Genomic DNA, 18,941 nt, shown 5'->3' on the forward strand with positions numbered 1-18,941 from the left:
AAACTTTGATGCTTTGAAGATAAATTTGAATGAAATAATTTTATACTTTATTAGTGGCAGACACTTAAGTTATTCTGATTATGGTGAGTTTCCAGAAAATCTTCATCGATACTATCACTATGGGACTATAGGGTAAATGCATAATAGTATCGATTTCAGCAATAGCTTTAATAGCAGCTCATTGTAAATTTGGTAAAGTATGAGTAAGAAAATCATGTGTATGGGCCGGGCGCGGTGGCTCAAGCCTGTAATCCAAGCACTTTGGGAGGCCGAGACGGGCGGATCACGAGGTCAGGAGATCGAGACCATCCTGGCTAACCCGGTGAAACCCCGTCTCTACTAAAAAATACAAAAAATTAGCCGGGCGAGGTGGCGGGCGCCTGTAGTCCCAGCTACTCGGGAGGCTGAGGCAGGAGAATGGCGTGAACCCGGGAGGCGGAGCTTGCTGTGAGCTGAGATCCGGCCACTGCACTCCAGCCTGGTGACAGAGCGAGACTCCGTCTCAAAAAGAAAAAAAAAGTAACTGGGCCTGGTGACGTATGCCTGTAGTCCCAGCTACTCAGGAGGTTGAGTCAGGAGATTGGCTTGAACCAGGGAAACAGGTTGCAGTGAGCTGAGATTGCGCCACTGCACTCCGGCTTGGGCGACAGAGCGAGAATCCATCTGAAAAAAAAAATGTTTTGCAAGAAAAGAAAGAAGTGTAGTTGCTAGAATTTGTAGGTTCCACTAAGCCCTTTCCATGTAGACAGGGCCTGCAGGGAGTTGGGGGTTGAGTGTGCACAGCCTGATGGCCTCTCTGCTCCCTTGATGTGTTTCTGCTCTGCGTGCCTTTGCGGATAAATCCATCATAGCTAGAGAGAAGATCTGAACTAGACCTCCCCACTGGATTCAGAGGACTTTCCTGCTACCTTTTCCCGTGTGTGTGTGTGTGTGTGTGTGTGTGTGTGTGTGTAGATTAAATTAGTTTTTAATAATAGTACTACAAAGTACTTTTTAAAGTATTTCCATCTTGCTGGGAGTGTTCTATAGCTGTATTAAATGTTGTGGTTCTTTCTAAATTGCATTCCAGTTTATTCAGTGTATCTGTAAATCTAAAGCAGATGATATATTTTAATCACAATAGACTTAAATTTTCAGTTTGATATAGAACAGTTCTATATTCTGTGATGAAATTTGTTAATAATGAGCTCTTCCAGAGATTTGTTTTGGGATACTTTATTATTTTTAGTAATTCATAAGTTATAATGCCTCTTAAATAGGCAAATGATACTATATATATCCAAGTATTGACCACCAACATGAAACAGAAAATTGTAGCTAATGCCATGGACCAGGTTAGTTTTTTTTAAAAGGTACGTTATCTTTGACATGGTAAAACAAGTGTAATGCGTTGGGGAAAAATCACCCAGCCTTTAAATAAAAATAGAGAGAGATATGTATACATACACACCTTTGTGCTATATAGATATATTTAAGAACATACGTTATCTGTATTATCAGTTATATCCAGGAAAAGGCTTTGAAATACTGAAGCTGTTTTCTAAACCTCGTGCCCGGTGTACTCTTGTGCACCCAAGAGCCAACACTGCTGGGTTTTTCAGGAGAGATGCTGGAAACCAAAACGTCCATCACTTCTGGTCGCCAGGCTTTAAAACCCACAGCTCTGAGACAAGACTAAGGGGTGAAGTACCTTCCCCTGAGCTCGGAACGTCCACTTAAAAACAGCTGAGCCTTGAGGTTGATGACATCACATGGCTGTGTGTAATACACTGTGAATAACTTGTTAAATTGCATATTTTGAGGCGTATTTTGAAGCTCTTAGGACATAGTTTTAGGGACAAAAACCCCCCAGAATACTATTTTTAACCATAGGGCACTCATTACCTGTCTCTATGTACTGTAATCTGAAAGTAACGTTTCTAGAATATTTTTGATGAAAGTTTTGAGCCAGGCCTGGTGGCTCACGCCTGTAATCCTAGCATTTTGGGAGACAAAGGTGGGCGGATCACTTTAGGCCAGGAGTTTGAGATCAGCCTGGCCGACATGGTGAAACCCCGCCTCTACTAAAAACACAAACGTTAGCTGGGCGCGGTGGCGGGCGCCTGTAATCCCGGCTACTTAGGAGGCTGAGGCAGGAGAATTGCTTGAACCCGGGAGGCTGAAGTAGGGTGCCATTGCACCCCAGCCTGGGCGTCAGGAGTGAAACTCCGTCTCAAAAAAAAAAAAAAGGTTTCATATGAATTTTAGAGCAAAACCTGCACAGCCCATTAATGATGGGGTTGGGACAAGTTGTTTTAATCTTTCCAGTACAATATGCTATCTGGACTGAGTAAAACGAGCAATTAGGGTCTTCCCGAACCCTTTCTTAGGTAGATGGTTTTTGCAGGCAGAATATAAAGCTGTATATATGATAGTTTAGACTATATATTTTCGTTTTTATATATTAGTAGTTACTGGATAGCCAGGAATATATATGTATGTAATACTGTTTTAATCCAATTTTAGATTTTTCTCTCCTTTGTGTCATTTTCTCATTAAATAATAGCATCAAAGAAACTATAAATACATTTAAGCTTAATGTGGCTTGACCGAGCTCTTTCGTCAACACCCGAGCCAGGTGCTGTGCTGCTGTGCTGCCTGGGACAGGGTTGCGGGTACTATCACAACATGCCGCTGTCATGTGCCTCTCTCTTTCCAGAGCCCAGCATTACATCAACATGCCCGTGCAGTTCAAACCGAAGTCCGCAGGCAAATTTGAAGCTTTGCTTGTCATTCAAACAGATGAAGGCAAGAGTATTGCTATTCGACTAATTGGTGAAGCTCTTGGAAAAAATTAACTAGAATACATTTTTGTGTAAAGTAAATTACATAAGTTGTATTTTGTTAACTTTATCTTTCCACACTACAATTATGCTTTTGTATATATATTTTGTATGATAAATTGGATATCTATAATTGTAGATTTTTTTTTTTACAAGCTAATACTGAAGACTTGTCTGAAATATCATGTATCTAGCCTACAGTATTATACTTAACTTTTACAGGTGAGAAGAGAGTTCTCTGTTTGCACTGATTATGATATTCTGAATAAATATGGAATATATTTTAATGTATATCCAGAAGTTTTTCAGTTAGCTTGTCTTTTTCTATAATGTCATACAGAAATTAAATATCACTTTATTCTGTTAATTATTTTCAAGCTTCTGTGTCTGTTCTGTGATTTTTATCCTCCATCGCACAGTTTCCTTTCTCCTAAGAAATTCCTTCTCTGTTCCACTTTTAGCCAGTTGCCCAGAGTAGAAAGGACAATTTGCTTTTCAAGCAGCTGGTTATTTTACCGAGAGGGGAAGCCTTCATAGTCTGTGCAAACACAGTGAAGAGGTTCCCACGTTGGTACCTTGGGTGTTTACATCTCCTCTGACCTCACATACTGTATGTAAAGCTAGACAGGACAACTGCTGCAGAAGCTGGTACAGATGGGGTAGGTTCCAGTGGGACACAGGGAGGGAAACAGCAGGCCCCGAGAGCTGTCTATGGTAGGCTTGAGGTCGAGGCGGTGACACGGATTTTGTTTTTGTCTTTTTTTTTGAGACGGAGTCACACTCTGTCCCCCAGGCTGGAGTGCAGTGACGCAATCTCAGCTCACTGCAGGCTCCGCCTCCCGGGTTCATGCCGTTCTCCTGCCTCAGCCTCCCAAGTAGCTGGGACTACAGGCGCCCGCCACCACGCCCGGCTAATTTCTTGTATTTTTAGTAGAGACGGGGTTTCACCATATTAGCCAGGATGGTCTCGATCTCCTGACCTTGTGATCTGCCCGTCCTGGCCTCCCAAAATGCTGGGATTACAGGCATGAGCCACTGCGCCCAGCCAGTGACACGGTTTTACCCAGGAGGAACGTAGTTATTAATTGCTCTTCTCACCATTATTAGAGAGTCTCCTGATGAAGCTTTCTGAGCCCCAGCTCATTGCCTTTGACTTTGAAGCAACAAAATCCCAGATTTGTGTAGTTGCTCCGGGATGATCACAGTTGGATATTATGTGGAGTAGAAAGACCTCGGGGCTTGTAGAAAGCTGGCCGGAAGACTTAAACCAATTCCAGTTTACGAGTAATGACTGTGAGCTTGGGAGAAAAACAGATCCCTTTTCCCTTTTTCCACTTCACTCACTTTTGCTGAGTAATGTTTGCTTAGAAATCAAATTTGTAAAAACATTTTTTTTCACAAGTTAAACAGGTGGTACTTTTACTGATACTGCTTGACTTCTAGATTTTGTGCATGAAATATGGGATGACCTCACACTTGAATTTGTGCTTATTGAACAACATTCAGCCTTAAAAGTTTTAAAACCGTGCTATTGTGTTTTAAGACTGTTTGCCATGGTCTTTTAAGTGTTTGCCAAGGTCAGTTCATAGCAGTCATAATAGTTTCAATTCTGTGCAACTGGTACTTTGCCTTTCAATTTATACTCAGAAGGTCAAAAAACAGGGTTAAACGACAAAACTATAAAGGTGACTCTTATTTATTTATTTATTTTAAGACAGAGTTTAGCTCTGTCGTCCAGGCTGGAGTGCAGTGGCACAATCTCGGCTCACTATGACCTCCACCTGGAGGTCAAGTGATTCTCCTGTCTCAGCCTCCCGAGTAGCTGGGATTACAGGCGCCCACCACTATGCCAGCTAATTTTTGTGTTTTTAGTAGAGACAGGGTTTCGCCATGTTGGCCAGGCTGGCCTCAAATTCCTGACCTCAGGTAATCTGCCCGCCTCTGCCTCCCAAAGTGCTGGGATTACAGGCGTGAGCCACTGTGCCTGGCCAAAGGTGACTCTTCTTTAAAAGTGACTTTTAGGGATCTGCAGTTTGTCCTATGCCTCCGTGATTTGGAAACATGATGCTTGGCGTTTGAAGAGCAGGTGGGTATGGACAAATGATTTGTGCAACCAGTCACCACTCCTAAAGCAAATGCAGACTACGCTGTCTTCAAGACAGCTGCCAGCGTGAGAGCAGTGCCCAGGCAAGGTCGTTGCAGAAGCGTGGCTTTAGCAAGCCTCCTATCTGAAATCTGTCTCCGTTCTTCCCCGTCCCTTCCCACACTGATGTCTTCAGTCTCCACCTCTCCTCTGAGCTCCAGACTCGTGGGTCCAGCCAGATGCTTCCATTTGGTTGTCATGTAGGCGGCTCAAACTTCCGATTCTCTCCCTGCCTCACGGGCTTCACCTTGCTTTCCTCATTCTACCAGCCCATTTCCTCACCCTCAAGCCCTCACATCGCTCCCTCTAAATTGTGCCTCTAACAAACCCTCATCCATCCGTCTCAGCGCTGGCCACAGCAGCCTCACTCAGTCATCTCTGTGGCCGCTGCAGTCATCTCCTCACCAGACCACCTGCTTGCTCTTAGCTCCAGATCCTTCTCTCCACAGAAGACAGGGTTATCTTTTGAAAGAGGTAAACCAGAGCCTCGGTTCCCTGCTCATATGTGAGGACAGTCACCTGTACATGGCATAAAGCCCAGATTCGTCCTTGTGGTTTGGAGGTCCTCACCCCTGGCCACTGCCATCCCCCTGAGCTCCAGCTGAGTGGCCTCCCTGCTCTTCCAGCCAGCTCAGTGCTCACGTCTCAGGTTCTTCCCCAGGCTTTGGTGTGGCCAGCTCCGCTTCTCAGAGAGGCTCTCCTGCCCCATCCAAGGCAAGCTCCTCCTCTGTGCATCGCACCGCCCGTTGTGGGTGGCCTTCGTGTCCGCCGCATGTGTTCCTACTTGTTTGCCCTCCCTCCTGTGGAATGTAAGGTCTGCATGACAGGACACCTGGCCGACCCTGCGCACACGCATCCTCAGCACCTGGACAGCCTCGTGTGGCCTACAGGAGTGTGACTGACCGCCCAGTGGCTCTGGTGCATTTGCCACACTCTCCTGTTCTGGGAGGCTGGCTGCTCACCACCCTGCTGCAGATGCCCAGCTGTTTCTCCCCACTCCCAGTAAACACTCTTCTCGAGAGAGCCTCCACCTTTGCCCCAAGATTTCTTACCGGTTTCTTACGCGTCTCCAGGACATATTTCCTAGTAGTCACAGCTAAATGTATACTGGTGCTTCAATGTGCCAAGCAGTGTCCTAAGTGCTCAGTGTCTGCTGTAGTACTTAATTCTCAACAGCTTCTTGGAGAGTGGGCTTTTTATGGCGGAGGGACCTGCGAGTGGAGAGGAGGGACACAGCCCTTCCTCCTACGGTGGTCTGTCCACAGTGGCATCTGTGGACAGAGATGAATTTATAGGAGGCTGGGGCCGGGGCTGGTCTGGCCCACGGAGTTGATACTTGTATTACGTAAAGAAAGTAAGGCTCAGAGGGTTAAGTAACTCACCAAAAGTCACACAGTTAAAACGTTTGAGCTGGGATTCAAACCTTGTTTTTTTCTGACTTAGGTACCCAGTCACAGATGGTAGAAACTGTTCTCAGCGTAGAAAACATGGAGCATTAGTGTACGGCTGCTTCTAAAAGCTGTTAGGTTGTAAAGCAGACCTAAGATGGCAAATTAATGTGTCCTGCAGCTAAGATTACTGGAGTCCACAGGAGTGAGGATACTTCTCTTGTCAAGCAGGTAAGACATTCCGCAGGCAAAACTTAAGTTCTGTACAGCTCAGTGATGATCAATGTGCATCATTACTGATTTAATGAGTGCAGAGACAAGACTGTGTAAGAAGGCAGCTGTTTTTAGTTTTCAGTAAAACTGAGGTTGGGATGATTATATGCAATACATAGATTTTATGGGACACAGATTTCTGGGCAGAATTACACTGGGCTGTTTCTCACAACTGTGAACTTGTTCTCTTAACGAACATTCCCCCTTTTCAATTCAGTATTAAGTTTTTAAATTTTGATACTTAACATGATAGATTATTTCATCGAAGACTGATGAAAGCCTTGCTCTAAAGTGAAAAACTGTTTTCCTAGCCTCTTCCGGAATTAGATCATTTTTTAATATGTCTTTTTCATTAATGAAAATCCACTTGTCAGTTCTCTTAAAGGCACATTTCCTGGCCACTGCACGCTTTTGATACCCAACTTGGTTAGGATGTGTGGGTTTCATATTGATGGTTCCTGAACTCTCAGAGCAGATTCACTTGGCATCTGATAAATTTTACTCACTCTTTAACTTTTATGCAAGTTTTTAGGTTTGCTAGTTGGCTTTTACTGAATTTCAAAATGCCACTTAGCGAACCCCACAAACACAGGCCCAGCTTCTTGTCAGTTCACCTGTCAGGTGTCACTGCCGTACACACTTAGGACTCCTTGCTCCACACCTCCTTCCAGGTCCAAAAATCCCACAGGACCACTTTAGGGGAAATTGTTTGATGCGAATTTTTTTTTTTTTTTTTTTTTTTGAGGCGGAGTCTCGCTCTGTCGCCCAGACTGGAGTGCAGTGGCGCGATCTTGGCTCACTGCAAGCTCCGCCTCCCGGGTTCACGCCATTCTCCTGCCTCAGCCTCCCGAGTAGCTGGGACTACAGGCGCCCGCCACCTCGCCCGGCTAGTTTTTGTATTTTTTTTTAGTAGAGACGGGGTTTCACCATGTTAGCCAGGATGGTCTCGATCTCCTGACCTCGTGATCCGCCCGTCTCGGCCTCCCAAAGTGCTGGGATTACAGGCTTGAGCCACCGCTCCCGGCCACGAATTTATTTTTAAGGATTAGTTTGTTGACTTGTTTTGTGTTTTTCCACTATTTCCTGTATTACCTGAGCATGGATAGGAGAATGAACAGATAACTATGAAAATGTTCAGAGCAGTGCCATTCTAAAATAGTTCCTTTGCAAACAGGATTATTAGAGTAAGAAACAGGTGGATGCCCAGGCAGCTTCTAAGGGGGCCCACCATGGTCCCCACATGGCCTTGTGCAGTCCTTCCCTCCAGCCCCAATAGAAGGCCTCCACATTGAGGAAAATTTCACCTGCCTGATCCCATCACAGAAGATTCCGACTCTTGTCTGGCTACCAGACCCTCCCTTACTGGCCTCAGTAAAGCAAGCTGCCATCCCAGGGAGGGCCACATGGCAAGGAATCAAGTGAGGTTGAATTGATGGGCAGCTAACTGCGAACTGAGGCTCCCAGCCCAGCAGCCCGGAAGGACGTGGATCATGCTGGCACCAAGTGAAGGCACTTGGAAGTAGGTCCTTCCGCAGTTGGGCCTCAGATGAGACCCCATCTCGGTGACACCACAACTGCAGCCTGAGAGCCCACAGCAGAGGACCCAGCTAAGCTGTGCCTGGATTCCCCATGCCAGACGCTGGAAAATCGATGCTTGTTGTTTGAAGCCTTGGCACCTGTGTAAATTCATTCCACAGCATCAGATAACTCACACAGCGGGTGTTTAATTAAAGAGAAACATCACTGCAGATATAACCAGCTCTTTGAAATCGGCCACCTTGATGGCAAATAGTTGCTTATAAAAGATTGAGACAAGCCAACAACTGTTGACGTTTTGTGATTAAAAACTCTGTTAACCTTTAATAAAACACTCGCATCTTTTGTTTCACTTTCACTTTTTTTTTTTTTTTTGAGACGGAGTTTTGCTTTTGTCACCCAGGCTGGAGTGCAGTGGTGGGATCTCGGCTCACTGCAGTCTCTGCCTTCTGGTTTCAAGTGATTCTTCTGCCTCAGCTTCCCGAGTAGCCAGGATTACAGGCGTTCACCACCATGCCCAGCTAATTTTTGTAGTTTTGGTAGAGACGGGGTTTCACCATGTTGGCCAGGCTGGATCCTGACCTTGTGATCCGCCCACCTCAGCTGCCCAACGTGCTGGGATTACAGGCGTGAGCCATCGTGCCGGGCCACAGTTTTAATTTTATGCCTCAGCGTAAATGTAGGCACACTGATAAAAGATCCTGTAAGTTAAATTCAGGCCAGTGTAAAGGAGTAGAAGGATTCAGAACTTAGGGAACAGTAAGGGAGATTATGGAAATGAAAGAAAACGTGACCCATCTGGTCTTTAAGAAATTTGCTTGTCGATATGGGAGAGGGGTGCAGTGAGGATGCTAGCACCCCTCAAAAGAGAGCCCGACTCTGGAGGCTGACAGCCAAGGCCTTGGGCTTTGGAGAGTGGCTCTGAGTGAAGGTAGAGTTGAGCAAGCAAAGCCACAGTTGGAGCCGGAATCCTCCCTGGTGTGTTCATGACAGTTCTCATCCTGCTGTGTCCTGTGCCCACCCAGAAGATGCACAGGAGTATGTCACTGGCGGGTAGGTTCTGCGACATGTTGGCAGAGATAGCCAGGCCAGGCAGCCCTCTTCCCAGCATGACTTCAGAGGGGGAAGGACTCACCCAGCCCCAACCCCACTGGGTGCAGCCAGATTCTGCTTACATTTTAGTTGCCCCACGAAATCGCCCTTCTGTCAAATCTGTGAGGAGAGGCAGTCATTTATGCCTTGCTATGCACGAGACGCTGAGGCAGGGCAGAGAAGGAACCCTCATCATCTGAGCAGACTCCCAGGGGCGTCCTCAGGATGTGTCTAGCGTGGACAGAAAGGCTGCTGGGAGATCTGGGGAGGGTGCAGAGGCCAGGCCTTGCCATATCACAGTTTTGCAGAGGCCACCTCTGTGTCCGTGCGACGTGTACATTTTCAGTCTTGGAAGTTGGTGTTCAGCAGCTACCCTGGCCCTGTCTTTATGGAAGCGTCTGGAGAGCTCCATGTGCTCTGCTGGTGGAGCCTGCTCGCCCTCGTCCCATGTCTCTGCAGCCTCGTTTCCCCTCACTTGCTCCTCATGTCACGTCCGCCCTCATACCCCTGGAGTGGGGTAGCCTCTTCCCGACTTGGGCCACAACACGTCCTGTCTTCCACCAGGACACCTTCCTCAGCAGGAGGATGTCTCCTTCCTGCCTGCCAGGTCCTCGGGAAGATGGCCCACCCACTGGTGAGGAACTGCTGGGCCATTCTCTGTTGAATGTCTGGTTCTGCTCATTAAACCTGAAGTACCGTGAGGTAGGGACCAGGGCTGTGGTCACCTCCGAAGCCTTGGTGCCCGGAGCAGAACCAGCGTGTGGCGGGGCTCAGACCTTTTGAGAGAACGGACGCGTTGTCCAGGGAGGCCTGTGTCTTTAGGCAATGGAAATGTCAAGAGGATGTGGACACTGGTTTAACATAACAGTGCAGGCCGGGCGCGGTGGCTCAAGCCTGTAATCCCAGCACTTTGGGAGGCCGAGACGGGCGGATCACGAGGTCAGGAGATCGAGACCATCCTGGCTAATACAGTGAAACCCCGTCTCTACTTAAAAATACAAAAAATTAGCCGGGCGACGAGGCGGGCGCCTGTAGTCCCAGCTACTCGGGAGGCTGAGGCAGGAGAATGGCATAAACCCGGGAGGCGGAGCTTGCAGTGAGCTGAGATCCGGCCACTGCACTCCAGCCTGGGTGGCAGAGCAAGACTCCGTCTCAAAAAAAAAAAAAAAAAAAAAAAAAAAAAAAAAAAACATAACAGTGCATTTATATCTCGAGCCAAATGCGCACCATGTGAGTGAAGAGAGGCGTAAAACTGAAGTCGGGAGCAGGCCAGGATACTGTTCACCACAGCCGCATACCACATGACAGGAGGGGCCTCTGATGGCCACTGGCCCTGGAGGACGGGAGGAGATGAGCTGCATAAGGTCTGAAAGAGGGAGGCCGACAAGCCATTCACAGCTTCCTTCACTGTTGATAGGGAATTCCAAGAGAATTCCTCCTGGAAATGATAAGCAGTAAGAGATGTGTACGTAGGAATGCGACGGTGCCACATTGATGTACACAAATCAATGGTCTTCCTCTACACAAGGAAATAATGGTCAGCCAGAAAACAGCGGAAGACGGAACAGCAGAAATAAGCTTAGAAATGTGTGACCTGTATACAAAGGAAACGGTGAGGTCCCCCGGAGCATGTCGGAGAATTGAGTTGGAGTGACTTGCCGGACTGCACCGGGGCCTTCTTCCATAACATGAACGGCGCCCACGAGTGGGGATGGGGCTGGGGCCACAGCAGTCCAGGCAGCATTTCCCCCTGCGGAGGGGGAGCTCTGCTGGTGCCCAGCCTCCCACGCTGTTTCTCCTCCCACTGGAGAGTAGCTTGTTAGGAACTCTCCAGACACGGGTAGTGGCCCAGACGCCCGTCCCTGCTGTCGCTGGGTCTGAGCATCGCCCGTCCTTTGTTTAAATCCTACATTTAGCTGGCAGAGCTCACGCCTGGAATCCCAGCACTTTGGGAGGCTGAGGCGGGCAGATCACGAAGTCAGGAGATCGAGACCATCCTGGCTAACACGGTGAAACCCCGTCTCTACTAAAAATATAAAAACAAAATTAGCCAGGCGTGGTGGCGGCGCCTGTAGTCCCAGCTACTCGGGAGGCTGAGGCGGGAGAATGGCGGGGGCCCGGGAGGCGGAGCTTGCAGTGAGCCCAGATCACGCCACTGCACTGCAGCCTGGGCCACAGAGCGAGACTCTGTCTCAAAAAAAAAAAAAAATTCTACATTTAGCATCTATCTATATTAGGATTTTACATGTCTTTTTTTTTTTTTTTTTTTTGAGACAGAGTCTCACTCTGTCACCCGGGCTGGAGTGCAGTGGCCGGATCTCAGGTCACTGCAAGCTCCGCCTCCCGGGTTTACGCCATTCTCCTGCCTCAGCCTCCCGAGTAGCTGGGACTACAGGCGCCGCCACCTCGTCCGGCTAGTTTTTTGTATTTTTTAGTAGAGACGGGGTTTCACCATGTTAGCCAGGATGGTCTCAATGTCCTGACCTCGTGATCTGCCGGTCTCGGCCTCCCAAAGTGCTGGGATTACAGGCTTTTACATGTCTTTTTAACTGTGCCAGAATTTTATGAGGGTTGTTATGGCAATTTTTTTTTTTTTTTTTTTTTTGAGAGACAGGGTCTCGCTTCGTGACCCAGGCCGGAATGCAGTGGCACGGTCATGGCTCACTGGGACCTTGAACTCCTGGGCTGAAGCAATCCTCCTTCCTCAGCCTCTCAAGTAGCTGGGACTACAGGGTGCACCACCACACCTGGCTGATTTTTGTATTTTTTGTAGAGAAGGGGTCTTGCTATGTTGCCCAGGCTGGTCTCAAACTCCTGGGCCCAAGGAATCCTTCCACTTTGGCCTCCCAAAGTGCTGGGATTACAGGCGTGAGCTACTGGTCTGGCCCAGTTCTTGGTGTTAGTTACAAAGTTGCATAGATTTTGAGTAGTCAGCCCCTAACTCTACCCATTAGCCAGATTTTACCTTGGGAATGTAAAGCTTATCAGGAATGCATATTTTGTGTTAAAGTACAAGATAACAATAACTAAAGCTGTCAGTTCTCTCTAAACCAATTTCTACATTTAATGCCTTTCCAATAATGATACCTACAAGGTATTGATTCAAGTAGAAAAGTGGTTCTTAGGTTGGCATGGCAGTGCCAACAGGACAGCCAGGATGTGCTGAAGAGAGAGAGTGATGGCGTCTGGTTCTCCCGGGCACGCCACACAGGATGTCATTGTCAGCCTCCTGGTGTCGATGTCAAGGTGAGGAAATGTGTGCTCCCTCTGAGAGATGGTGGGAGCTTCCTATTGCTAGGCTTTCTCTCTGGAAGGGACCGGTCCTCAGGATTGACATGTGTCACCTTCTGCTGGTGGTCCATTTCTGCCATGTTTGCTGGTTGGGTTTAATTCAGGAGGGAAGCTATTAGGAAGAAACATAGCAACAACTAAGCTTGTATGTCGGCCTCTGCCTGCTGGAATCCCAGGTCTTCTCTCAGTGGAAACTCGTGGGGCCACATCCAATCCTAACAGTAATTAAAGCAGCCTGGGTGAGACTGGCTTGTGAAAAGATCAATGAAACAGGATGGAATCCAGAAAGACTCAGATACACACAGAAATTTAGTAGATGGTAAATGGCAACATTTCAGTGAGAAAGAGATGGGTTAGCCCAAAATATCTTCCAGGTGAATCACATGTTAGAAATAAAACTAAGAGTCCCAGAAGAAAATATGAGAGAACAATTTCAGTTATTCATTTCCAATTAGAAACAAAACTCAAGTTTTCTCTCACCAGCGCGGCATGTGAGTTCTCAGAATTAACCAGGTAGCTTCACGCAGGAATGTTAGCTTTGCACATGAAGTGTGTTCTAATTTGGTGTACACCATGAGGAAATGGAGGCTGAGCAAGCGAAGCGGTTTAGTTACCTTCTGGGCTGGTCACCCGGGAGGTCCTCTGTGAGAAAGAGATCTGGACAGGTTTCTCTGGTCTTTTTTAGCTCAGGACTGCTGTCCAGCACCCGCCCTTGCTAGGATACCTTCAGTGGTGTGGCTGCTGGTTGCTGTATTGCAGACAAATGTTTGTCTTTCCCTCTTTCTGTTAGTTTAATAGTAATCTTAAGCCACTTAAGAGGTTTTAAATGTTTCCAGTTATTTAAATCTTTAGACCATGAAGAAAGCCATTGTTTTCTTGGGTGCTAAAGAGGGTGGTGGGCCAGTTCCCTTCCAGAGCCTAAGCGTGAGGCTACCCCTAAAACTGATTAAAGATCAGTTACTAAAATATGCGAATCATGCAAAGATGACCAAGAGAATAAAATAAAAAAGATGTAAACAGTATGTAAAGTGTGATACTTTTCTGTAAGGAAAATTACTCATATTGGATGCAGGTGCACCGAGAACACTTCAGGGAACATGTGCAGGTGGAGAAAGCAGGGTGCCTTTGAGAAGGCGAATGGCAGGATGTTTGTTCATGTTACATCTTTCTGTCACGTTTTGATTTTGAATAATAGGTATTATTTCTGTGTTCTGAAAAGGTGGGAGAGAGACCAAAAGTCAGAGAATATAACCAACCCAACACAGCGGAAGCTAGTGAAGCCCTCTGAATGGCTGATCCCAGGGTAAGTTCCCATGTGCTAAGCTGGAATCAAAACTGTGGGGTCTTCATGGCGCCCGGTGCATGTACAGTTGAGTGGATCTGCTGCCAGCACGTGTTGTGCTGTGCCTGCGCTTGGCGTGTCTGCACGTGCTGTGCCTGCACAGGGCTTGCATTGGTACCAGGCTGGCGCGGTCTGGGGAGGGCCTGGGGAAGGCCGACTAGGGCCTCCACTGTGGGACACAAGTCCTCAGACCTGGCTGCTTTACTGTAGGTGACAAATCAAATGGGGGTGCAGATGTTTGATGTTGGCCAACAATGGGGGAATCAGGTAGGTGTGCCCCGGCATCCTTGCTCCTCGGTGCAGTGTGCAGGGCTCTCGAGTTAAAAGCAAGCGTTCCCGCGGGTGGGGACGGTCCCTGGGCAGTTCTGGGCCACACCTTCCTGCCCGGTTTCCCTGCGAGGCGGGCGGCAGTGGAACTCATTCCACAAAGGCTGCCTCTCACTGCGGCCGCCGTGTCACCGCCAGAGCTGTCAGGTACGTCAGTCATGCTGCTTTGTGGTCATGTCACTGGCATAATCCCAAGATTAGGTGGCCACAAAGAGCCATGAATGAGGTGGTAATTGCGTTCAAGGGAAAAAGAGTTAAAGAAAAAAAGACTCTCCTTTCTCACAAGATCCGTGAAAGAAGTGACAGCTCATATTTTAAAGCTGGAGCCAGATAATTGTGGTGAGAGATCTTTGTGTGTTCTTCGGAAAGTGCTGCAATGCGCACAATGAATATTCAAATGCCGTTTTGCGCTGTGAATCCCAGATCGCCGGGCTGGGGCCGTCTGCACGGCCGTCGGGGGGAGCCACACCCAGGGCCTGGGCGCGCTGCGGGGACGCCGCCCCTCGGGAGTCGCTGGGAAACGAGTCAGCGCCGGGCAAGCAGCCTGTGCCGGGGAAACCGAGTCAGCCGTGCGCGGCGGGGGGGCTCGCTCCGCACTCCGTGCCAGAAAATGCCCAGAGGAGCAGGGCGGCCCCAGGGCCTCCTTCCGGAGCACGAGGCCCGGCGCGGAGTCCAGTCCCCCGGTGTGGGGCGCCCGCACCTTCCCCTCAGCGACCGGAGCCACAGGGGGGCCCGGGCAGAAGCGAACCGTCGCCGCCCTGGCGGGGCCTCGTGGCTGAGGCTGCAGAGCTGGGGGTCCCCGCGGGCCCGCGTTTCAGGGGTCCGGAGGCGCATCCGCGGGGTTCCCGGGCAGCAGCAGGAGGCGCCGGCCCGGGAGGAATCCGGATCCGGACAACCGCGGTCGCAGTGGGAGGCGGCGCCAGGCCACGCGGGGCGGACGGAGGCGGGAACAGCCCGCTTTCGCGGCGCCAAAGCAGGAATGGCGACCCCTCTGCGGGGGACCTCGGGAGGAAATGCCTGGCTTGGGGAGTCCGCGCTCGGCGCGGGTTGTGGGGGCGGCCGGGTGCTCCGGGGTCAGCCTAGTCCTGCTTTTCAGGGGCTGGAGGCGGAGGGGAGCCGTGGAGCCCGCTCCCGCCGGACAGAAGCTCAGGTGGGGAGGCCGGTCCCAGCCGCAGCGGCGTTGCCCCATTCCTTGGGTCCAGCGCCGGAGCTGCCCCGCTGCGCCCCTGGCTTTCTGCCTTTCACTCTCACCCTCACCCTCACCTTCACCCTCCCCCTCTGCCCTCCCCTCTGCCCTCTCCTAAAGCCAGTCCTTCCTGTTTCTCCCGGGGGCTTCCCCGGGGGCTTCATATGTGTCCCACCCCAGCTCTGGGGTAAGAAAGGGCGCCACGGCAGGGCTGCCTGGGTTTAAGGGTCTGTCCACCAGACTTATGGTACTTGACCGCTCTGTGCCTCAGTTTCCTCATCTGAAAAGTAGAGCTCATATTAGCCTTGACCTTGTAGGTGCTGAACATCAAATGAGCTCGTACAAGGGAAGGGGTCGTTTTACCGGTAGAGGGTCGTGACTGCGCGTTGTCCAGGTTGTTGGCATTTTGAACAAAGAAATAGACAAAACGTGCGGCAAAGCAAGGAAAGAAGGAAGCAACGAAAGCAGGGATTTATTGAAAACGAAAGTACATTCCACAGTGTGGGGGCGGCCTGAGCAGGCTCAAGGGCTGCCCCAGAATCTTCTCTGTCCAAATACCCGCTGGAGGTTTCCCATTGGCCACTCATGTGCTCCCCTCATGTAAATAAAGTGGTGGCCCAAATCGGTCTGATTGGTTGCAGAAAGCAGCTAAGCAGAGGCTGGGGTGAAGTTACGAAGGTCACACTCCTGCGCAAACATCTGATTGGTTGCAAAAAGCTAACCTTAAGAGGCTAAAGTGAAAGTTACAAAGTTGGACTAATATGCAAACGAAGACTGGCGGCAATGAGTCTGATTGGTTGTGGACGGCCAATTTCCTTTCGGCCCCACAGAGAAGGTGGGGGTTTGCAAAGGGAGTAACTTCTGGTCCTTTTGTTACTTTGGCGTGGAAAGTTAGTTTTCCTTTCAGTTTAGTTCTAGAAAGTCCTGCGTGAAACGGCCTTAGGTTCCCTGCCTCCATACCCTGTTCTCCTGCCTCACTTAGACCCGTGAGTCCTAGAAAGGATGGCCATCGCTGGCCGCCACATCATCGGGGTCTCCTGCATCCCTGCTCTTGCACCTCAGGAGGCAAGGCTGGGCTGCCCAGGGTTCGGATCTGTCCTTTGGAAGTGCTATGTTCTGTTTTGGTTTTGCTCATTTGGTTGTTTGGTGGGAGTTGGCGGAGCAGGGGCAGAAAGTGGCGCCCCTGGAGAGCCGCGGGCCCAAGCACTGGGGTGCAGCCCGGCTGTGAATCCATGCATTGAGACGCCGCCGCCTGCCCTGGTGTGGGTGCCTGTGCGTCTTGCTTGTGGTCATCCTGGCTGCTCTAGCACACAGGTGTCTAATCTTAAAGGCAGAAAGAAGACGTGGTCACCCCCCAAACCCTAGACTCTGTATGTGTGTGAAGTTTTCAGTGTTGTCTCAGGCGTGGTCTCAGGGGCAAGGAGAGGTGCTCAGCACGCAGGAGCTGCCGCACCAGACAGGAATTCACCAAAGAGGGAGTCCAGGTCAAAAGGGACTTGGAGACACAGCAGAAGCAACCACAAAGACCTTGTCTGAATCCGGACTGGAACAAGCCACCTGACAAAAGACATTTTGAGACAAGAGAAATTGAAACACTGATAAGCGGTTAGATATTAAGGGAGTACTGTTAATTTTGTTGGGTGTGATAATGATAATTTTTAAAAAATTTCTTGACTGGGCGTGGTGGTGAGCCAGCACTCCCAGCACTTGGGGAGTCTGAGGCAGGAGAATCGTGAGCCCGGGAGTTCAAGACCAGCCTGGGCAACATAGCACGACCTCAACTCTACAGAAAATTTTAAAACCTAGCCAGGCATGGTGGGAGGCCAAGGTGGGCCGATGACTTGAGGTCAGGAGTTCGAGACCAGCCTGGCCAACATTACAAAAATTAGCCAGGCGTGATAGCGCACACCTGTAATACCAGCTACTAGGGAGGCTGTGCCAGAACAATTGGTTGAACCCGGGGGTGAAGGTTGCAGTGAGCCGAGATCGTGCCACTGCACACCAGCCTGGGCGACAGAGCGAGACTCCATCTCAATAAATAAATAAATAAATAAATAAAATGTCTGCAAAAAAAAAATGTTTTAAGTTGAAGAGTAAGATCACAAAAATAATACTCAGATATAACAAGTTTTTCTTCTGTGACTCATATGAAGGACTCCAGAGGCCAGGATGGTGGTGAGAGCCACTACCTCCATGTGACACGTGGGTTGCCTGGTGCTCTAGGCCTGCCCGGCCTCGGGGCCTGGCACCTGCTGCTCCCTTGGCCTGGAATGTTCTCACCCAAGACCCCTGCATCTGACTCTCACCTCCTTCCTTGTGTGTTCCTCACGTGTCTTTTTCATGAGGTCTTCCTTGACTTCTCTGAATAAAACTCCCTCTTCTCCTCCTCCCAATCCCTCTCCCCTCCAGTTTGACACCAAAGTACCTTTCACCCACCTGAGGTCCTGTGTCACAGAATGAAACTGTGGGGGCAGGATTTTGTTCTGCTCACTAACGGATATCCTCGGACAGTATGTATGTATGTATGTATGTATTTCTGATTCTTTTTTCTTTTCTTTTATTCCTACTAAACCACCAAACAGGCAAAACCCAGCACAGTGTTTAATGGTGGGAGGTCCCTGATGGATCTCTGCCGGGTCTCTGCCAGGACATGAAGAAGCGGCTGGGGTTCCAGGCTTCTGTCAGATGTGCTGGCTGTCTAGGCTCCCAGGGCCTTCTATGCTTACAGCAGGTGGCCGCCATGCCCCTGATTTTCCGTGACACACAGGCTGCCTCCAGGGCCATCGCCGAGTCGGTGCAGACTTGCAGACCCATGTAAACCCAACGGGCCCCTTAGAGGTTTGGGAAGGAGAGGTCACCATTGCTGGCTCTACTGTGACTGTCCTGACTTGGCTTTCACTGGGCATTAATGCTTCAATTTCGCAATGCGCTTGGGCAGATGTCCCCTGGTCCTAAGAGAGGCCCCGCTCATCCCAGGCACACTTACTTAGTATTAGAGAGCGCCCATCTTTATCTTAAGTGAAAAAGAAAGAAAGAAAAGAAAGAACTTTAACAACGCTGTAGACCAATTGAGCCTAACGGACACATACAAAACACTCCGCCCAACAGCAGCAGAATACACATTCTTCTCAAATGTACACAGATGTACATAGATCACAGGTTATGCCCCAAAAGAAAATCTTTTTTTTTTTTTTTTGAGACAGAGTCTCGCTCTGTCGCCCGGGCTGGAGTGCAGTGGCCGGATCTCAGCTCACTGCAAGCTCCGCCTCCCAGGTTCACGCCATTCTCCTGCCTCAGCCTCCCGAGTAGCTGGGACTACAGACGCCCGCCACCTCGCCCGGCTAGTTTTTTGAATTTTTTAGTAGAGATGAGGTTTCACCGTGTTAGCCAGGATGGTCTCGATCTCCTGACCTCGTGATCCACCCGTCTCGGCCTCCCAAAGTGCTGAGATTACAGGCATGAGCCACTGCGCCCGGCCCCCAAAAGAAATTCTTAACAAATTTAAGAAGATCGGGCCAGGCGTGATGGCTCATGCCTGTAA

At 49.4% G+C, this 18,941-nt stretch overlaps 1 protein-coding gene across 6 annotated transcripts in view; it reads left to right on the forward strand.

Moving 5' to 3' along the window:
• The window catches only part of CEP192 (centrosomal protein 192), a 179,220-nt gene that overhangs the window by 138,738 nt on the left and 21,541 nt on the right, over window positions 1–18,941 (forward strand). For 3 of the 6 annotated variants that reach the window (XM_033178417.1, XM_033178421.1, XM_033178420.1), the window contains one exon: window positions 2,699–3,122. In XM_033178417.1, the coding sequence (XP_033034308.1) occupies window positions 2,699–2,837 (139 nt within the window). In that variant the 3' untranslated portion in view covers window positions 2,838–3,122. Of the gene's footprint in view, window positions 1–2,698; window positions 3,195–6,408; window positions 6,585–7,800; window positions 8,515–13,764; window positions 13,849–18,941 lie in introns of those variants that run through there. The other 3 variants (XM_033178418.1, XM_033178416.1, XM_033178415.1) reach the window with 3 other exon arrangements.

Source organism: Trachypithecus francoisi, unplaced genomic scaffold (genome assembly GCF_009764315.1).
Source record: "Trachypithecus francoisi isolate TF-2019V2 unplaced genomic scaffold, Tfra_2.0 Lachesis_group19, whole genome shotgun sequence".
Lineage (NCBI taxonomy): Eukaryota > Metazoa > Chordata > Mammalia > Primates > Cercopithecidae > Trachypithecus > Trachypithecus francoisi.